General features: G+C 33.9%; 1 protein-coding gene across 2 annotated transcripts in view; it reads right to left on the bottom strand.

Moving 5' to 3' along the window:
- The window catches only part of LOC115212031 (zinc finger protein 423-like), a 154,443-nt gene that overhangs the window by 8,104 nt on the left and 123,018 nt on the right, over positions 1 to 23,321 (bottom strand). Inside the window, exons 3-5 of one of the 2 annotated variants that reach the window (XM_029780835.2) lie at positions 17,209 to 17,465; positions 6,849 to 6,988; positions 1,561 to 4,733 (exon numbers count right to left, since the gene is read on the bottom strand). In XM_029780835.2, the coding sequence (XP_029636695.1) occupies positions 1,561 to 4,733; positions 6,849 to 6,988; positions 17,209 to 17,465 (3,570 nt within the window). The remainder of the gene's footprint in view (positions 1 to 1,560; positions 4,734 to 6,848; positions 6,989 to 17,208; positions 17,466 to 23,321) is intronic. The other variant, XM_029780843.2, reaches the window with a different exon arrangement.

Here is a 23,321-nt window from a genome sequence, read left to right as displayed (position 1 = left end):
GAGAGAGAGAGAGTGGGGGAGAGCAATCAGTTCCCATGATTTTACATGAGTAACAGAAAGTTATTAGAATTGGTAGACTACTAATAGTTGGCATAGGTTAGATGGGAACTTAAACTGGGACTGTAAATATATAACTGGATTATAATTATATAAGCGTAGAGATCCTTCATCAGTACAGAAAAGGCAGGGATCTACTTGAAATATTAATGTATATTTCATTCTCCAGTATTCAATAATCCTTTTAGTTTATATCACCTACAAGACTAATTGCCATCAGATGGTTCCTTGTTTTCAACTTAAACAGAAGCCTTTCACACAGTTGACATTATGTTTAGATTTCTATATGATTTCATGGGTTATGGAAGATAAAATATATTGTTGAGAGTTTGGGGCAGCTGCTGATAATGTGAATTACATATTGCTCATGGACTTAACATAAATATATAAACATCTGTTGTTGCAGGATAATATTCAAGAGAAATCTTTATACTGCTTGTTTATATTTTTAGCATCTGCTCTTAGTCATAGAGACTTAATGCGTATGATGTTTTAAATACAGTAATTAGTTATCCATAACAACTTTTCTCTCTATGCTGGTACTTATTTTTCATACTACATAGGTTTGTAAACTTGAATATATGCATAGTTATTTATAAAAGGTATTATACAGTGGATGGAAATATTTATTACCTTCCAGGCTTAAAAGTAGGTTTTGGTTTTTTTTTTTGGTTTTGGCATCCTTTCTGTCTCGGGAGACAATGGAGTTGCGCATTTTTTTTTTTTTTTTTTTTTTTTGTGTAAGGTATGTGTAAGGAAACAGTTAGAGTAACAGAGTAAGCATAAAAATCTAACATATTACTTTTTATTTAACTTATGACAAATTGTTCCATGTAGTTGCTAATCTGGACAATGCAGCCCCCAATTTCAGTTGAGACTCTACCATCATTAATAAAATTCTGATTACATGCACCAACACGCTGAGAAAAAAATATGGCATTGTCATATTGATTGAATATTCTTGACAATTCATTCTGTTAGATACTTCTATGGTGTGAGTGTGCTGAAGCAAAGATGACTGAGACAAAGCAACAACAACGTAAAGTTTATAAGATGCTAATGGGCTAATTTCTCATTGTTGCCAAGGCTATACTGTATAGATGGGTACTAAATATAACCAATGTTGGTTGAGCAGAAGTAGACAGTTATTGTTGGCTCAAATAAATAATCATTTAACATAAATGGAATAATGAAATGGAAGCTTAAGATAAAGAATGTTGTATAATTATTCTGTTGGAAGTGTTCTCTCTTTTGACAACATGTATAAAAGAAATTCACTTTACTATCAAAAATAAAGTTAAAATTGTGCTTTATCTGAAGTTGTATAGTATATATATTTATATAGTGTATGCAAATGTATACATATAAATGTATATAGTTGTCACATACAATGTTTCTTTCATGGGGAAAGGTAGGAAATACATTTTATAGAATGAACAAAATAATTCTCATGAAAAACAAAACAAGACTTTGTTAACAAAAATAAACTGAAATGCTAAATACCTATTTTATGAATCTTCATGTGGTTCTGCAAGTTGGCTAAAGATGAACATTCTTTATTACATTGGGAACACTGATAATTTCTCTTGTTAATTGAGTGTTCTATGTCTTGCTCAGTGTGACACGTGAAGAAATGTTTCTGTAGTTCACTGGTATCATTGAATACTTCATGACAAAATGTACATTTAATAGGGGTGGATGTGCTATTGTCCATCTGCTGTTGATGTATGCGTCGGTGTGCATTGAAGCTGACAATATTTGAGAAAGTCTGTGGACAGTCTTTGCACTGCAGCTCTGATACTGATTCTGGTTTCACATGGTTTATCATGTGGTTATCTAATTCAGCACTGAAGAAAAACCGTTGATTACAGTGGATACATCCAAACTTGCGAGCATGAATGCCATGCTCAAAAGCATGTGCTTGTATGTCTGTAGCATTACTAAATACTTTACAACAGACACTACAGCGGTACTCAGAATTGCCATAGGTGTGTTCAATCAAGTGGCATTGTAATTTGGCTGGAGAATCAAAAACTTGTGAACAGAGTTTGCACTCATGGATATTTCCTTCTTGCAAAACATGGGTGGCAACGTGCAATTGAATTTCATATTCTGTACTGAAAGATTGCTGGCATTTGATGCACTGGTATGTCCGCCGATGCTTTGTTACATGACTTTCTAGTTGTTCATTGGTTGGGAATCTGGCACCACATTCATTGCAATGAAAGTCAGATGTTTCACCATGATAGCAAGGTTTACAAACAAAATATGTTCGACCAGAACTATTCAATTTTGATATAAGATTTTCTTTAGAATCAAATCCTCGCAAACATACACAGCAGGTGAAGAAGTTGGGTTTAGTTTGGAAATGATGCTTTCCGTGCATTTGAAGTTCCATCATAGATGCCAGAGTTTGTCTACAGATAACGCATTGCATTATAGCTCCCTGAAAGCCATGTTCTTGGGAATGAATATAAAACTGATCTTCAGATTTTAAGGGAATTTTGCAACCAACACAAATATTTCCCTGAGGAATTTTGCAATGCTGCAGTTTGTGCTCTGCTAGAGTATTTGGTGATGGGAATACTTCATCACAAATGTTGCATTTCTGGCTGCTGGAATTAAGATGAATTTTCATATGACGTTCAAGTTCAGTTCTAGATTTGAAAGACTGACTACAGTATGTGCATGATAATGCTACCTTGTCATTGCTTGAACCTATGACTTTACTTGTAATCACACTGCTCTCTACAGTAGTCATCACTTGTGAGGTGTGGTTATTAGCCAGTGCAACACGGTGGTCTTGCTTCTTGTGCAGCTGAAGAGAGGATAAATTGCTGAACTTCATATCACAGATGTTGCATGTATGAAGTGGATCAGTGCTTTTCCAAATTCCACTTCCTGATGTTACTGAATTTGATACATCTATAGTTCCACAACTGTTTAATAAAGAGCTACTTCCAATGTCCTTCTCCACTTTGATATCAGATTGGCTGTTACCCAATCGTTTAGAATTTTTGTCAGGGTCATGCTCATTTTGGAGATGTTTATCTAACAAATATTCCACATGGAATGCTTCACTACACATTGGGCATTTAAATGGCTTGCCATGAATGGTTAAATGGCATTGTAATTCAACTTCGGTGGTAAAACCTTCTTTACAAAAGAGACATTTATGTGGCTTTGGCATTTGGAGATGTGCAGATCTGACATGCAGTTGCCAATCAACCTCTGATATAAAGACTGAGTTGCATTTTGTACATTTATAAATTTTGCACTCATTACTATGTTTTATTGCAAAGTGGACTTGAATATTGACCTTTGAATCAAAAATTTCCTTACAAAGTGAACAACGATAAAGATGATGCGCATGAATATCCATCAAGTGTTTCTGAAGTTCATCCGGTTTGGAGAAAGTTTTCATGCAACTAGTGCAGCCATACTCAGTGCTAAGACAGAGGTAGTGTAATGACAAATGACTCTCTAATTGGTCTTCAGTAGTAAACTGCTTTTGGCATTGGGGACATATGTATTGAGTGAGCACTGAGTCCAAATGAATTTTCAGATGGGTTTGAAAATTTTTAATATCAAGGAATGTAGCATTACATTGGTCACATACCATTTTCTCTTCAACCATTCTCTCATTAGGTGCTGGGCTTGAGTTTTTTGTGTTATTAAAAATACTATGGGAGTTCATGCGTTTTATGTCTTTCTTTGTATCATTACTTACTTTCTTTGATTTTGGAGGTTTAGGACGAGGTGTATCTTGCAAACAGTTGTGAGAGCGCTGAATGTGCTCTTGGAATTCCATAGGGTTTTGAAAAAGTAATGCACATTCTGCACAGTAGAGAGAATGGTTTGAGGAACTTGCTTGGCTATGCGTATGTTTTTTATGCTCTGCTAATGCATCAATGCTTGTAAAATGTCTAGAACATAAACTACAGGGATATTTGATATCCATACAGGTTAAATTTTGGTGAACAACTTTCATATGATCATGGAGGGCATATAAGTTAGGATATGGTGCATTGCAGTAATTGCATGTATAAACTTCAGTTGCTTTTACAGAATGCACACATTGCATGTGAATTTCAAGCAGTTCTAAAGATTCAAAATTGTCTTGTAAACAGTAGGGGCAAACAAGGGCATTTTCCCGGTTGGCTGGGTCTGAGACAGATGAAGAATCCATTATTTCTGGCATAAGATCTAGTCCATTTTCTTTTACAGTTAAATCACTAGTGTTAGATAGCATTTGCTTATTTATAGAGATATCATTATGAGTTTTCAACTTTTTGTGGAAAATGTCAATATCAGAAATATTGTCTGGAGTTGAAAACTTACGCTTTTGTTCTTTAACATGCTCTTGTTCAACATGAAGATCAAGAAGTTCTTGGCTAACAAACATTTCAGAGCACTGAGTACATTGTAGAGTTTTTTCACGAAGGGGAGCAGGAGCATGACAATCATTGTAATGGTTCTGTAAGTCTTTTGGCTGATAAAAAATCTCTTCACATTGGTAACATTTATATTCCATCTGACCAGAGCTGTTTGGTTTCCGATGTGAATACATATGAGAAGAAAGAGCAGCTGCTGTTGTATATCCACGGTTGCAAATAGTGCATTTGAAAGGTTTTCCTGTGTCATGTGTACGCAAATGACTTTTCAAATGATCACTCCTAAAATTGGAGAAAGGGAGACAAATGAAAATAGTTTATTTCAGTAAAAAATATGGTCAAAGTTTAAATTTGATAACATTTCCCCATCATTGTTATGTTTTTATCATAAAATAAATAGCATTGAATAGAAACTTGTTTTAGGTAAGAAAAAAAAAGCAACTTTTGGTATCCTGAGTATTCAATGTTCACATTAAAAAAAGGAAGCTATCTAATTTCAAACTAATTCACTCTATCAGCGTTTTATAAAGATGTCAGTATGACTAAACTATTCCAATGGAATCAAAACAATATGAACAAATGAAAAAAAGAATTTTATTTTAATTTGTAATTGTTGTTTTGTTATATGTATTCTCAAGAAATACAGATTCTTTATCCAAGACTACTCAGCTAAAAATATTTATTGCTCTTCTCTTATTCTCAAAATCTACCAAGTTGAAAATAGTAATCCTTCCCATTTCTCTGGTTTACTGTGTTGTTTTAACAATGAGCAACCAATGATTAAATGGTGCTTAAAATTCACATAATTTTGCAATTTATAGAATTATTGTATCAGTATTTGCATTGAGAAAATGGCATAAAGATATACCCATACAATACACATGCATATATACGAGCGTGATGATAATGATGTGCGTGCACACACACAATGAATTCAGTTTAAGTTATCTTGTGAAAATTGTTGCTTGTTAAGAAAACAATTTCGAAAATTCATCTCTTCTTTCAAATTCTATTATAAAGTAACAACAACTAAATTCTTTTTCCTTTACTTATCCAAAAAAATAGATAAGATTTTTATGAGATAGGAAAGATACAATTGATATAGTTTCATTAAGATATGGGAGTCAGTTTATTCAGGGAACAATAATGAAAGAACAAAACATATAAAATAAATTAAATAAATAAGCTATACTGAATGCTTGGAGTTGTCCTTTTAATCAATGATAAATCCAAGAATTACTGATAAGATATATTAACAAAGAGAGTAAGATGAACAAAATGAAATTTTAGCTGTAAACTGAGATTGAAACCTTGATATTTGTCTTGTTTTGTTGAATGTAATCTGATTGTGAAGTCTTGATAACTGAGATATATTCATATTCAAAGATATTATTTATTTACATTCTTGAAAGTACATAAATAGTTTACAGGAATTATTAATTTCCAAGCACATTTTTTTTGTGTGGGGAGGGGGATGACAAAGAAAGTGAGAATAGTAAGAAAAAAATTAAACAAGGAAATCTAAATTTTAGTAAAATTACTATTCCCAATATATAAAGACTAATACAACTGTATTCCTATCTCAGCATGCAAGACTAATGGTTCAGATTTAAAGATTATAGCAGAAACTGTGATATAAATAATGTAAGAGTAAAAAGAATCTCTGAATATCTTCTTTTTAAACAAATAGAGGCATTTAGATGATTCCCCCCTCTCTCTCGCTCTTTTAAGAGAGAGAAAGAGAGAAAGAAGAAACAAAGTTAGAAATTGGAGAATACCATCATCACCATAAAATATAAAGTATTTAACCCTTTGACAAAAATATTTCAACAAAACAGATTTTATTTCTGCCTACTACAGAGTAAATTGGCATTTAACAAGAATATATCTCATTTTCTGAGAAAAGCAGTAACAGTAGGAATATCAAGGAGGGACAGGGTTCCAAAGTATTCATTGGATTATAGGTGTAGGATAAAAGGAGGAAAGAAGGAAAAAGAAAAGAAAGAAGCAAAGTGAAGGGAAATAGCAACAAACTGAATTAGATTATAAAGAATTATTATGGATAGAAGGACAAAAGGGAGTGGTGGAAATATCTAAAGGTAAGAATAAGATTATTAGAGGAAAGAGAAAAGAGAAAAAGAAAACTCTATTTTGTTGGAGACAACTGTAAAGAAGAGAAAGAGAATTTACAGGATGGAGATAAAGAGATTACTGAGAAAATTAGATAGGAAAAAGTAAGAGTGAGTATTGAAGGAGCGGTGGTGTAGGAAGTGAAGAGAAAGCATCGGAGGAGTAGTGATAAGAGTGGTAGCAGTGGGAGGAGAGATGTAATGAGAGTGCTAGTAAGAGAGTTCAACGTAAAGGTTGTAATTTAAAAGAAAGAATTAGTGCTCTCACCTTGCAAATGCAGCATCACACTGGGAACATTTATACTTCTTGTCCCCTGTGTGCAGTTTGACATGACGGTCACGACTGCGTTTGTGTCGGAATAGGCGACTGCAGTAGCTGCAGCGGAATGGCATCAGTTCTCCATGCTCCTGAAGTGTCAAAGAAAGAAACATTGTATAAAAAAAAAAAAAAAAAAAAGCAAAAAGGAAAATCAATTCTGGATGTAGGAGATGAAAAATATTTACCAGTTTGCCACTAATAATGGGCGACTGGAGCAAAACAAGATATAATGATGTTCTTCACTGTGGCAACAACAAACACAGTGAGAGAGAGCAGGCAGATTTAAAACCTACAGCAAACACATTCTACAGTGGTGTAGTTTGACAGAGGCAATAATGATAAAAACTCAGGTTGATAAACTGTATGGTTAGTTTTACACAGACAGCTGACATTAAAAACATTTAGTACACACCACTTGAGGTAGTAATTTTGTTAACTTCACTGAAACATTATACTTAACAACCCAATTACACTTTAGCACCATCAGCTTCACTCCCTATCATCATCATCGTTGTCATCAGAAACAACAACAACAACAAAAAGAAGCTAAAAAAGAACAAATCAAGACAAAAACATCACAATTTTTTTTGCCATTGCCAATCACTGAGTGCCCAAACGTTACCATGCCTCATTACCAGCATCATTGTTACAAGTCTGATATTCTCCAAACTCAAATGCTATAATACACACACACGTGTGTGTATGTGTGTGTGTATATATATTTATATATATATGAATATATACACACATGCATATGTGCACATATAAACATATATATATATATATGTATACGTAAACATTAATATATGTGTGCATATGTACCTGTATGCATATATATATATGCATATATATATATATGCATATGCATATATATATATATATATATGCATATATATATATGTATATATATATATATATGCATATATATATATATGCATATATATATATATATATACATATGTACAAACACATACACATGATATATATGTATGTAATAGTCAATGTGTATGCATATATAAATATATGTATTTACACATATCTTCACGTAAATATGTTTGTGTGTGTGTGTGTGTATATATATATGCATGTTTGTATGTACATGCATACACACACACACACATATATCATTAACATCAAATACATTTATGTTAATAGTTTTATTCTGTTTTGCATTAGTGAATGTTTTACAGATATAAGAAGTGCTCTCCACTGTTTGGATGCTTCAATACTGAACAAAGCAGATTATCATTGGGAGAGTAAGGTGTTCTCTTTTTGGCTTTTTAGGATTACATGGTGGAATTGGTAACTGTGCTATCGCTGGTGAATGAGAGGCAAATCTGACCCAATACATAGAAGTAGTCTCCCTTTCTTAGCCATTCCTGTCAAAATGTAAACTGGGTGAGAATTTATGAGATTGTATAAATAGCCAATAGCTCAAAAGTAGCTAACTGAAAGCTAAACTGGTGGTAACAGTATGACAGTTCAGTGGGATGGTGCAATATTTGCAATTTGTCATAGACATAAAGATGGCAGTTGCATGATACAGGTGAATATAATGGAGCCCTGTTATACTTGTGAAGCCAATTTCTTGGTCCTGGAACTTCCAGATGAAATAGGATAGGGAGGGAGAGTTTCCTTGTCCCTGTACCTGAAGGTGAGCATATACTGAGTAATCTTTCCCTACAGTATGACTTACATTCCACCTGATAGTTTCCCAAGGAATTACATGTTATCTACAGCCAATAACTTTAATACATAATTTAACTAGGAGTAAGCTACTCTATTAGCTTTTGTTGATCTGTAGAAGGCCTTTGACAAGGTTCTCCTGAATTATTTCCTCTTCTAACACTTACTCACTCTGATTCTCTTTCATCACTTTTTCTTTTATCTGCTGGGGTGAGTTAAGTCCCTAGTGATAGCAAACAAATTGGACAGGAACAAGCTAGTAAGGAAGAGAGAACTCTTTAGTTTTGCGAAAGAGTAGGAAACATTTTGTGGCCACGATAATGTGCACCAAGTAAATTGTAAACTGATTAGTGAATAAACAGAATCAATGTAAGATAGGAAAGTCTCTTTAAGTCATACTGAAAAGAAAACCTCTTAGTACTGGTGCTGGGATAAAAGGCATCCAGTGTACTGCAAAGTGGTTGGTGAATAAACAGAAACATTTCAGGCATTTGCCATATTCTGAACACCTTACTTCTCTGGGCATGGATACATTGAAACTCTGATGTCTGGCAGCTGACTTGGCAGACACCCATAAAATTATTAACCATCTTACTAACAATAACTCTAAGCACCTTTTGAAACTCCACCTGTCTAACACCCATGGACATGTTTACAAAGTCAGAAAACAGCACAGCTCCCATGACTTTCGGAAACACTTTTTCACGCTAAGAGTTGCTGAAGTATGGAACAAACTGCTGGCATCTGTTGTTAGTTGTCGGAGCACTGCATCCTTCAAAACTTCCATGCTTCCTGAGATTCGCCAATACTACAGCTGATTTTCTCCCCTCCATACACATGCAAGCATGTATCTGACTCATACACTGTTCACTTTCCAGACATTTGTACATTACTGCATATGCTTTATATGCACTTTTGACAAGTTGTGGTGCACCTGAGCACTGTATACAATAATTTCATTATTATTATTATTATCATTAAGTAGAAAGGACTCACATCTTGCTGAGTACAAGACAATATCTTTAATGTTTGTACAGTAGTAATATACATCCGGTCATGAGTGTTACCATTACAGGTCTCTTGCTCCCCATCATTTTATATCTGCTTTGTGTTTCAGTTTTGTCATAGTGTCAGCTCTTATTTGAAGTTATGTGCAAGTAGATGGGTTGAAAGGCCATGACTTGCTTATATGTTTCAGTGTTTTATATGGTTTCTATGGCTAGGAGTTTACTTTTATTGTGACACTAGCACCAGAGAAGTTGCCAGGTCTCCTGCAAGATTACAGAAGTCTTCTCTAAGCAGTCTCCATTCGTTCAAAGCAACCACGTGTGGAAGAGGTGGGGGTTGGGGTAAATAGAAGAGAAATTAAATCCTAATAGTGTGAAAGGAGAGAAAGTATAAGTGTGGTGGAGGAGAGTGACTGAAGTGGGAAGTTGGTTGGATAAAAAATAATGGAAGAGAGATGATGATAGCTACATGTTGGTAATAAGGGAGAGTAAGTGGTAATGAGCAACAGAGATGGTAATGGTGAGTGAACAGTTGCATAAGAGAAGAAAGAAAGAAAGATGGTTAACAGTAAAGATGAGTGCTGGGACAGGGCATTGGATAGGTTCAGTGATATCCTTCATTACACAGGCATTGTGATGGATGAGGGGGAATGAAAGGCAAAAGTAATAGAGAGGTGGTGGTGGTGCTGGTGGAAGAGAAGTAGAATGATAAAGGTGATGGTAGAGAGATTGTACACAAACAGATCAAATCCTGTTCCACACTACACAAGAAATATGGTAGAATGGATTTGAGAGAGGGTGAGGGATAAATGGGACAGAAAAAGAAGACTTAAAAAGGAATACAATGGGTGAAAGAACAAGTGTGTAGATTGACAATATACCCCAACCTCCATCACCACTATCACCATTTCAATGACCGTTTGTATTGCCTGCTTTTGTGGGCAGGTCTTTGGAAGGTGCCATCACTTATTCCTTGACACCTCTTTCATGAGGTTCAACTTTTTGAGATTTCTCAATTGTATAAGTTTACTGCTAGTTACTCCTGTGCATCTGTCACATATGATGTGTTTCTTCTCAGCTAACACTCCTGTAATTCTATCACACCCATTGTGTGTATTTAGGGTCGGTACACCTCATGGAATTTCTGCCTACTCCTTTTCTGTATATCATGCACAGGTATTTCCCTGATCAGAAATCATGATCTTGTATTCTTTCTCATTTACTAAAATTTTAGTCTTTGTTGTTAAATTTGTTTTGAAGCTTCTTGACTGTTGGTTTTGATTCCATATACCCTGTAATATTTTTCTAAATTTTACACACATACACACACACACATGTATGTACTTTTACTCATTTCAGTTACTGAAATGTGGCCATGCTGGAGCATCACCGTGAAGAGATTTGTCAATTAAATTGATCCCACTACTAATATTTTAAGTCTGATGCTTATTCTATCATCCCCTTTTTGTTTTTGTCAAACTACCAGGTTATGTTTCGTTTTTGGATTTGGTTTGCAAGATTCTTTATCTTTTTGTGCCTTATAATGTAACACACTCACCGATAAAATTTCCACTTATTTCTTATTTTTATTTTCCTAAAATTTTTGTTGCATCTTGCAAAGGTTGCAAGATGCAACGAAAATTTTAGGAAAAAAAAAAGTGGAAATTTTTACCAGTCAGTGTGTTACATTAAAGGCTCAAAAAGAAAATGACTCCCAAGACATACCAGGTTATGGAAACACAGGAAGGTAACGATTCTCTGAGTATACAAAACAATATTCCAAAATGAAAATATAAAGTTTCTTTGTATACAAGCAAATGTGCATATGGTAATGTTGTGAGACTGCATAAGTTTATGTAATGCACATGTATATACATGTATGTGAGTACACATGAAAGAAGTATGAAAGTTGAGTTTAGATGAACATCTTATTGAGACATGGTAAATATAGGTAATAAGTTACCTACATGGTGTGTATATATATATATATATATATAATATATATATATATATATATATATTATATATATATATATATATATATATATGGTTTATCAATACATTGTAATTGTAACCTGTATGAGATTTTGGCTTACATGCATAAAGAAGTACATATGTGACAAATTTGTTAATGGACAATAAGGGTATAATAGGACAATGTAGAAGTTGAACAAAAGCAGCCTTTATTATAAGGGACCAAACTCAATTTCAACAGCTAATGAAACAACTCAGTTAAATGTCAATTAATGTCAGAGTATTTGGAACTACAAATCTATTAAACTTTAATCGAAGAAATTTCATTGTAGAATTTGTGATAAGATTGGTACGATTGTCAAAAACAGTGTCATGTTGGAGGATTTATTTAGAAACCAGTTGCACCACAACAATGAACTGCAGCGATAATGTTATGTGATACACAAATATAGTATGCTTTATAAGATTTGCTGAGAAAAGTGAACATGAAAACAACACCACAAAGAACTAAGTGACAATTCAAAAAATAAAACGAAGACCCCTGATCTTAGTTTCCCTGATAATTTCCACATTATCATTTTAAAATATCTAAGTTAAGTAATAGGGAACAATATGTGCTAAATACTGTATTCAGTACTCAATAATAACTCATAACTTATCAACCAGATACTTTAAATTACATTTACTTCCATAACTTGAATTTGAAGGCCAATTGACTCATCTTCCTTAAAGCACAAGTATTTCTACATGCATGTATGCACTTGCAGCATAGCTTTTTCCATAATCTCAAACATCAAATGTTTAATTTCAACCAGGGTTATCTGTACCTATCAATAAGTGGCAAACTTTACAGAGAGGTAAATGGAATAGGTTGTGATAGTTGCACCTTTTCTGAGAGGATTAGCTGTGTAAATAATCTCAACAAAAGCAATTTATCTAATTCCTCTTGCTGATAACTTACTCTCAAACTTTCTCCCTATCTCTGTGTGTGTGTGTGTGGATGCATGCAAATATGGCAAGGAAAAAGCAGGCGGTATGAAAAAACACCCAGTACATGCAGTAAGGTGGATGGTATTAGGAAGTACATCCAGCCCTGTGGTTAACTGGGTCCTGTCAAATTGTTCAACTCATGCCAGCATGGAAAAATGGAATGATGATAACGAAATACACACACACACATACATAACCCATGCTGGTATGGAAAGTGGACGTTAAATGACGATGATGATGACACACACACACACGCGCGCATTCTGTTTTGCAGTGTATTTTCTCTGATCAAAGTTGTGGCAGTACACATGTCACATAAAGGTTTACTAAGCAGCATAAGGACATTTTTCTTAAATATTCTTAAAATGGTTATCAGAAATTTTGAAACGGTTTTAACACTGAATGTTCTGAAATGTAACTAGTACAAGACTGCAAGAACAACAGCAACAATAGCAGTAAATATTCAATACAAAGGCATCATTCCACTTGTAACAACAGTCATCCACACACAATCAATGACACCTCCATCACCACACAAAAAAAAAAAAAACAAAGATCAAAAAAAATATAGAAAGAACAAAAAAATAAAGAGAGAACATTTTAAGGTGATGATTTGGTTAAAAATTTGTGTAATTGTCATGTTATAGGAACTACAAAATAAAGATAAAAAGAAAAATTGAATCAATGTGTTAGTGCTCCCCACCATTCACTTGCCAGTAAGTTTGAAGATATTTGAACACTACAGTTATCTAGATTGATCTCAGGTGAGTAAATAGATATCATTTTTGACAACTGACTTGCAGTGAGAAGTAATTTGGTATTAGCAGCAGATAAGGAACTGACAGATGACAGAAAAGCTCAAAGGATTTGTGATAGAGGCAGTAGTTATGTGAGAGAGAGAGAGAGAGAGAAGAGAGAGAGAGAGAGAGAGAGAGAGAGAGAGAGAGAGAGAGAGAGAGAGAGAGATGCCAGCACGAAGGTAAGATAAATTTGTTACCTTATCCATGTTGTGTGTGTGTGTGTGTGCGCGCATGCATGTATGTATGTAAATATTGTAAAAATTAATTGTTTAAAAAAATGATTTCTTCTTCACCACTAAAGGACAAAAATGATAACACTTGCAAACATATATATATATAAACAAATAATAAATAGGTACAAGCTGGTTATTTACAAACAAAGTTGCATCTTAGAATTACTTAAAGAAACATGTTTTGTTACATATCACTATAGCTAGACTGAGTGAAGCATCAACCCTTCAGTCAAAAGTAAAGAGCCCATACCCTAACTCTACCTACTACTCCAACACAGCACATCAAATGGACAGGGACTGTTATAGCTTTTCTTGCACTATGCTGGCAATAACATGATCTTACTTGTAAAGGGAAGGGATAAATAAATAAATAAATAGAGATAGAAAGAAAGTAAGAAAGCTATCTAGACAGGCATTAAAAAATTTCCATAAATTAATTTAGAATTTATACTGAATATGAAGGACATTTTGAATGTAGTTAGTGAAGAAAAGGGACAGTATTGAGAGTCATTGCTGTTATTTAGCTCTGTCAACTCCAATGAAGCAAATCTAAAGATGCTCAAGCATTGATCATCCCATCTTTTATTCAGCTATATTGAATGTGTTAATTTTTTATTAAAGGGAGAAGGGTGTTATTTGAGGGAGAGTTGGCTGGTATTTCTAGCAGATTGAGTGATCACATATAGGCTCCTGCAAAATTGGATGGGATAGAGCATTAACAGTAGTAAATGGATATAACAAGATCAATACAGTTTAGAAATTATTACAAGTGGAGCTAACAGAGACGATTAAAAATATTAACCCTTTTGATAACAACCTGCTGATACTGCCTCTGGTTCTATGATACAAACCTCTGATTTTAAACTGAGCTTAAAACTTTCTATATTAATTTGTGTCCCAAATACTAGCTTCATAATGACAAAGTTATTTTACTAAATTCTCCATTATTTTAAAATTTAAATGAAATAAAGACTGTGAGTTTCGACAGAAATATGGTAACAAAACTGTTAAAAGTGCTGGGCAGTATGTACATTTGTCACAATTTGTCTTTTTGTAGTGATTTTGGTCAGTGATGTGATCAATAAATTGGATGTGATTAGAAAATATAGAAAGAGGTAAAGTTAAAAAGAAGGAAACTTTCACTCATAGTAATTTTACCCTTTCGTTACCAACCCAGCCGAAACCGGCTCTGGCTCTGAGTACAAATATCTTGTTTTCATAAGTTTTGAATTAAAATCTTCCACCAAACCTTAGTCACAATTTATGTTCCTAACACTAGCTGAATGATAACTAAGTTATTGTACTAAATGTTATATTTAAAGTAATTGAAAGAAATATGGAGCATCTCAAAATAAATACAGTAATGAAAGGGTTAACATAGATCAGCACTGAATGAATTGACCTAGGATCAACAGAATTCCAACTGTAATCACCCCATCTTTTCTCCAGACAAAATACATTCCAAATTATAAAATAAAACATGATCTTTTTTTGTGAAGGCAACAGATATATTTTGAGGGAAATTTGGGGTACTATTTCTAGCAGACCAAGCAACCACACATGCTTCTAGTTAAGTAAGAAATAGTAAATTTTCCTTATCCCATCTAGAGTATACAGGTTTGGTATATTATTGGGAGTAAATTAGATAAATTGTGTTCTTGATGTTTGCATGAACTGGTTTAAATATGTGACTCAGAATATGTCTATGAAAGACTGTAAATAATTCTGCAGATAAGTGTGGCTTGTTTTTTTCTTTTCTCTTTTTGCTATGTGGTTAAGAATCCTGTTTTGCAAATCATGTGGTTTCGGGTTCAGTCTAGTGCACAACACCTTGGGTAAGTTGTCTTCTACTATACCCCTGAGCTGATCAGTGCCTTGTGAGTGAGTTTGGTTGATGGAAATGGTAAGGCTGTATGGTAAGAAGCCTGCATCCTAACCACATGGTTCCAAGTTTTGTCCCATTGTGTGGCACCTTGGGTAAGTGCCTTCTACTATAGCCTTGGGCTGACCAAAGCCTTATGAGAGGATTTGGTAGACAAACTGAAAGAAGCCTGTTGTATATATGTAATATATGAAATATATATACATACACATGTACATATATATATATATATATATATATATGTCTATGTGTCTGTATTTGTGCTCCACCACTACTTAACAACTGGTGATGGTGTGTTTTCATCTCTATAATTTAGTAGTTTGGCAAAAGAAACCAGTAGAATAAGTACCAGACTTAAAAATAAGTTATGGGGTCAATTTGTTTGACTAAACCCTTCAAGTAGTACCCCAGCATGGCCACAATCTAATGACTGAAACAAGTAAAAAAAAAAAATTTTTAGGATTGGGAATATAGTATTAACAGGTTTGCACAACATTCAATATGTGGTACACTCAGGTTTGTATTTCTTCCTATCTAAGTAGCATACTTTCTTTGTGAAATCCTTATTTCTTGGAACCCTTTAATAGGCATTGAGTATCAGGGTTTACTGACTTGGATTGAATATGGAACAACAGGATATCCTCAACGTAATTCTCTAGTACTCTGATTAAATAACTGTAGCAAAGGGGAGTCATTAAAAGTAACAGGATAAGATATGATTATTTACTATAAGACTTTGAATGAAACCTACTAATAAATTTTTTTTATACAAGTAAGTAAAAGAATATATATATGTGTGTGTGTGTATGTGCGTGTGTATGTGTGTGTATATATATATATATATATATATATATATATGAGTAGCCAAGCAGTTTCTCAACAAGAAACTGCTCTGTCCCACCTCTCCTAATTTAACTCCTCTTCTGCTAGTATAAAGCTGTCCACTCTTCCTTGGATTTCACAGTCTTGCAAGCTGCACGACAATCTAAATAATGCTGGGAGCACAAAAAAAACACCCAGTACATGCTGTAAAGTGGTTAGTATTATGAAGGACATCCAGCCATAGAAACCATGCCAAAGTGACATGCGGCAGAATGCAGTCCTTGGACCCATCAGATCCTGGCAAAGTGTCCAACTCATGCCAGCACGAAACATGGATGTTAAATGATACACACACACACACACACACACACACACCACCACCACCACCACCACCACCACACCACCACCACCACCAATGTTCAAGGTTAACCATTCTTCTATACATGTATGTGCGGGCCTAGAGCCAATACAGCCTATCGCCAGTGTCATCACGGCTGTTCTTGTTAAAATGTAAAAAGTTGGAAGAGATATCACAAATCATCTTACCCAACCCTCTAACATTTCTATTACTCTACTGCTCTGGATTGGTACTTTTTAATTGACCTCAAAAAAAGATGAAATGAAAAGCTGCTTTTTGCAGGATTTGGACTTAGAGAGTGGAGTATAAACAAGAAAGTGATTATGAACTATACTTTAGAGAAAATAAGTAGAATTGAGGCCACGATGTAAGAAAGAATGACACTTCAAGTCGCATGTTGTAAAGTAAAACTCAAACCTGTTGTTTACTTTGTACTTACACAAAACAGCTAATTTTATATATGATTTTATATATTATATGTGTATATATATATATCATGAAATTATTTCTAGAAGGATATCATATTGTAGAATAAATTACATCAGTTGTGGACTTACTTGTTCATGTAGCTTCAGGTAACTATGACGAGGAAATGCTTTGTCACAATGTGGACAACCATAAGGATTTGTTTCAGAAATTCCAATGCTGAAAGGGAGCTGGTCTGGAGAGATATTTTCAACTCCTGGAGAAGCTGGAGATTCACTCATGCCACTTGGACTCTGACCACCATGATCTAATGAACAAGATGATGATGGTGTAGCAGAGCCACTGGGCTCACTCAGGTCCATATCACAAACTAAATCATCGGAGTGTTCTGCAAAAGAACAAGCTAAGTCACTTAAACGTCTAAAATACAAAATTTATAATTTTAATAAGGTTTGAGAAAATAAAGAGAATATAAAACTCCTGATACACAGATTCCCAAGTTAAAGCTGCAAAAATGCTCCCAGAAACTTTAAAAAATATAAGAAAACAATAATATATTTTGTATAAAATCCAGCTACAAAATATTTTGGGGTTTTATGAAGTATAAACATAGGACCTTAGAAATTTTAATCACACCAGCTACTGAGCAAAGTCAACACAAAATTAGACCTTATAAATGGTAAATGAAAGAGGAAAATCAAAAGAAACAAGAAAATTATCTTCATGAAATGGATGCAAAATTTGAAGGACATGATAAATATGTGAAGATGAAAACAAAGATGTCAAGTTTGCATATTTAACTAAAGGAAACAGTATGAAATTTTGGATGTTGGTGAACTGATAAATTTAAAACATTTGCCAAAATATTAAGAAAAAAAAATCCTGCCAAAGAGAAGGGAGTGAAGGTGATTGATTAGAAATGTTTTTAACAATCACAATCTCTATGGATTGCTATGGATTAAATAGTTCTTTGTTTTCAGGTTAACAAATTTCTACTTTATAGAAGATATATTTAGAAAAATATGAATGCTGCCTGAGTTACAACCAAGTTAGCCAAAATTACAAAGGTCATAAATCAAATAAGTTCTAATTGAATGACAGCTAATTTTAATTTTATATGAAATAAAAAATTTTCTAATTATATTTCCAAAAATGGTATTACAAGTCCCACAAAACAAAAAAATTCTAATAAGTAGTTACCACCACAGATATTATATGTTATGATATAAGCAATCAATGTGCTGATTGAGTAGAGGGGGCTGTCACTTTGGGAATTAGTAATTGTGTTTGTTACAATAATGATGTTTGATGCAAATCTTGTTTTCATGCTGATTTCATAAAACTATATCTTTTTAAGCTAAGGTCATTAAAAGAATATTTTTTAAAAATAAAATTTGTTTCAAATGGAAATAGTGAAACTCAATGAAATAGTAAGTTTTTCCTAACATGTTGATTTTATTGAGCATATTTTTAACACTTTTTCTGTAGGATGAAGTTTGATTAAATTAAATATCATTAAAATTTTCCAATGAATATTCACTGGGTAAAATGGTAAAACACAGGAGTTAAGAGAGCTCTGTTGTGGAACAATGTTTTACAAAGACAATGAGTTGGATAGCATCTCTAATTCTTTGCTTTTTGAGCAATATCTCATTTATGAACAATATCTCATTTGTATATATATGTATATGTATACACACACACATACATATATAAATTTCCTCATCATCATCATTTAACGTCCACTTTCCATGCTGGCATGGGTTTGACGGTTTGACTGAGGACTGGCGAGCAAGAAAGCTACACCAGGCCCCAATCTGATCTGGCAGAGTTTCTACAGTTGGATGCCCTTCCTAATGTCAACCACTCCAAGAGTGTAGTGGGTGATTTTATGTACCACAGTCAGGCGGCACTGGCAATGACCATCCTCGAATGTTGCTTTTTACGTGCCACCGGTATGGGAACCAGTCAGCGGCCCTAGCAGTGATCATGCTCGAACGATGCTTTTAATGTTCCACTGGCACAGGTGCCAATCAGGCGGTACTGTCGTCGGCCACATACGTATATGTGTATATATAGATATATATATATATATATATATACATCTCTCTCTCTCTCTCTCTCTGTATATATATATATATATAAAACTTTATCATTCTAATGTCCACTTTTCCATACTTGCATGGGTTGAATGGAGTTCACAGGGGCAGATTTTCTACAGCTACATCCTTCCTGTCACTGATCTTCAATTGAAGGTAATATTTCTCCTTGGCCAGAAATGTTCTCACAGAGTATTAGAAATGATTGATACTGATTAGATGACAGGGAAATACAAAGATACACTCACACATACACATTTCTCTCTCTCTCTCTCTCTCTCTCTCTCTCTTCAGTTTGTCTATCAATCCACTCAGGCTTTGATTGATTTGGGGCTATAGTTTAAGAAACTTGTGCAAGGTGCCAAGCATTCACAAATTCAGAATTATTTCTAGTGAAAACCTAGGAAACTGGTATGAATAAAGAATATAATTTTCATGTATATAAAAATATAATTGAAGTATATGAACAAAATAGGTAAAAATTTCAAATACAGAAAAACAAAGAAAAAAAGTAGAACTCATTAGACCAATTTTTAGATAAAATTTGCTATTTACTAGTGGGAATAACTAATTGAGATATCAATTGATATAACTATTATAAAATATGTCTTTGTATATATTGCTATATATATCACTATATATACTTTGCATCGTAAAGACATAACTTTTCAACAGGAGTGACTTCATTCACTTTAGATTCATATTCTTGACAGTTAAAGAGAAAGAAACCTATTCAAAATATAATTATTTTTAGAATGAACCCAAGCTGACAGGTGTTATAAAATGTAATGGTTAAATAGTAAAGTATTTTCAGGGGAAGAAGTATTGAGGAGAAGAAAAGATTTCTCACAAGCTGAATCCCTCTGGACAAGAAAGATGGCCACCCAGTGAGCTGGCTTGGATGCCTGATTTATGCATCAGTTCAGATAAAGCTCATATTGCAAACCAGGGATCTAGATCTTTTTCCCAGTGGATATAGAGTTTCAGGCCAGTTTTCATGCAAGCCTACCCAGGAGGTATCATTTAAGACCACCTATTGCTTTAGCTGACACACATTACTATCTCATTTCTATCTTATGATATTTGCCAGAAGAGAGGAAAATAAATATAAAATAGACCTCCCAGTTTTATTTACAATTTTTTTTTTTACATATCTTCCAACAGGGAAGGAATAGAACATCAAGACATGGTAGTAGGAAAAGTGGGTTCCTATTTTTATTTTAACTGTTTTATCAAATATACATTCCTATTCTTAGTGATGCAACAGAAATAACAAACATTTAGTTTTAACACAGTATATCAACAATAGTGTCAAGCAAAATAGGATTTTGATTATCAGCAGAAATTCACTGTGACAGTTATTTTGTTCAAGCTGAAGTCAGCCTCACTACATGAAGTAGATATCACAGATATCAAATTAACTCATCTTACTAAAAGAAGTACATGGCTTATTTAGATTTCTTGTGTTTATTTTTTCTCTTGAAACAGCAATTTACCCAGAGCAGACTTATATAAAAGAATGTGATGCCCCAAACATATAGATCAATACAATTTTAGTAAATTTGGACTATGTATGTAATCAAAGTAGGGAAAATCTGATTTTCTTGCTGACAATCAGCATAAACAACAAAAAAGCTGTTTCAAGTTTTAAGTCGACAAGGGTTGTTTGACCTGGTAGAAGTAGCAACCAAATAGTACACTATCATATTAAAATAAGGAAGATCACATTTGATAATGTAGTCTGAAGTACACTATGATTTGAAGGAAAAAGACAAGAGTGGCCACAGCTAGAATTCCTTTGCTTATGTCTACTGAACCAGGACAGACTTGGTGCAAAACAACAGCTATTACAAAACATCATTTACATTTTGTAGACTGTCTTTCCCAACATTTCTGAAATAGAGGCACCATGAGTGCCATCATGATGATTTACTGAATGTGTATGTACTTTTTGTTCAACCCCTTATAACATGACCAAGAAATATAATTCTAGGATGGCAACCAGGTAAAGAAGTATGAAGCAATCCTAGATGAGGGAGACTGAAGAAGAATATGAAAAAGGGTTGAAAACCAATCTGAAGAAGCTGAATCTCATGAAAGAGATGACAAGAGTTTACAACAAATAGTGAGAGATTATGCAAGAGAAGACCCATCCATTACTATCCAAACAAGGAGAAGACATAAAAATTATCATGATGACAACAATATTTATTCTCGTTCTAAAACAGTTTTCAGATTAAAAGCCTCACAAAGAATATGTTGATACGATTTATGAAAGTAATTTTAACCTAGTTAGGTCTCATTCAACTCTGTGTAGTCAAAACTTACATGTTTTCTAGTCAGATAGACTAGATAGGGTTTGTAGGCATGCTATTTATAATCTGGTGTTGTAAATTTGAAGATATGCTGTGATTGAGAAGACCTGGAAACTAAAGTGAAATCACAGCAATGCCTGTCTAGCCCTGTTAAGAATACCTCTGATGTGTCGGGCGATATGATATGCTTGAGAAGGCCTGTTGAGTCAAGTAAAACCAATATCATAGCTCAGGTCAGTGCCCCCTGACTTGCTCCCTTGCCGGCGGCATGTAAAAAGCACTGTCCAAATGTGGCCGATGCCAGGTCCGCCAGACTGGCTCTTGTGCTGGTTGCACGTAAAAAGCTCCATCTGAAGGAGATCGACGCCAGGCCCGCCTGACTGGCTCCTGTGCCGGTGGCACGTAAAAAGCACCGATTACACTCTTGGAGTGGTTGGTGTTAGGAAGGGCATCTAGCTGCAGAAACATTGCCAGATCAGATTGGAGCCTGGTGCAGCCACTGGCTCTCCAGACCTCAGTCAAACCATCCAACCCATACCAGCATGGAAAACGGACGTTAAACAATGATGATGATGATGATTGTATTTGGATAAGTAGTTCTATGGACTGGGAACATTGTGGGAGATCTAGCAGAAAAAGTAAACAAATTAGATACATTCAAGGTTGTTTCTAATTCTAAAATTATGAACAGTTTCCTTTTTCCTTATTTCTCTGTATCCCCATAATTTGAAAGAGAAAAGAAGTTACTTAAATAACTATCAACTGTTCTATTACTTTATGCTGAAGATGAACACAATGTATTAGAATAGACTTGTTCATGAATATGGAATTCGTAGAAAATATTAAATACTGAATGCTTACACAATATAACATTGTGAGTCACATACCTATAATGACATATTTGAGAGAAAGAAAAAAAATGTGAAATAATTTTAATATGCTTTCTACCTTTATAGGGAAAGTGCTTCAATGAAAAATTAATTTGTTTCAAAATAATCATTTAATTGTTTTGATTATTGTATTACTCACTTATAAAATATAAGAGTACACTACTTTATACAGACAGGCACAAGCTCTGTAGCAAAGTTTGCTTTTCAACAATATGGTTTTGGGTGTAGTCCCACTGCATGTGTCATCTACTATAACACCATGCTAACCAATGCTTTGTAAGTGGATTTGGTTTGAAGAAACTGCACAGAAGCTTTTTGTGTGTGAGTGTGTGTGTGCATGCATACGCATAGTTCAATGACTGAAATGAATAAAATAATTAATGTAGTTTTGTTTGTTTCCTCAGATTCAAGTATTTAGACTGTTTGTTAGATCAAATGCATATTTAGAATTGAATAGCTTAACCCTATAGCATTAAAACCGGCCATATCCGCCCAAATGTTCTACCAATTTTATGTTCAAACTAGCCAACAATATCTTACACCTACCCAACAATATCATCCTAACGATAAACAATCACAGCATCAAAAGAATGTGAATAAATAAGCATTACATTTGACAGAATAATTTGAATACTAAAGAATTAATGTTAGAGGAACTCTGCTTGAAGATTACCACATTTGACCAACCTGTCAGGGACTGTTCCTGGTTCCATGATACAATTCAAGCTTTCCATTAAAATTTCATTTTAATTTATGTTTCCACATATTAATGAAAAAATTATTTTACTAAATTCTTCAATGTTTTCAAAATTAATTGAAACACGTGCAATATCTGCAGTATTTTTCAAAAATAATAGTAACAAAGGGATTAAATATAATAATTTGCTTCAGTTCTGTTAAGTTATTGTATACTAAAGACAACAAAAGAAGCCTCTATATG

This window comes from Octopus sinensis, linkage group LG1 (genome assembly GCF_006345805.1).
Source record: "Octopus sinensis linkage group LG1, ASM634580v1, whole genome shotgun sequence".
Classification (NCBI taxonomy): Eukaryota; Metazoa; Mollusca; class Cephalopoda; order Octopoda; family Octopodidae; genus Octopus; species Octopus sinensis.
Note: the sequence above shows the minus strand (reverse complement) of the source record. Positions and strands in the feature narration are given on the sequence as shown.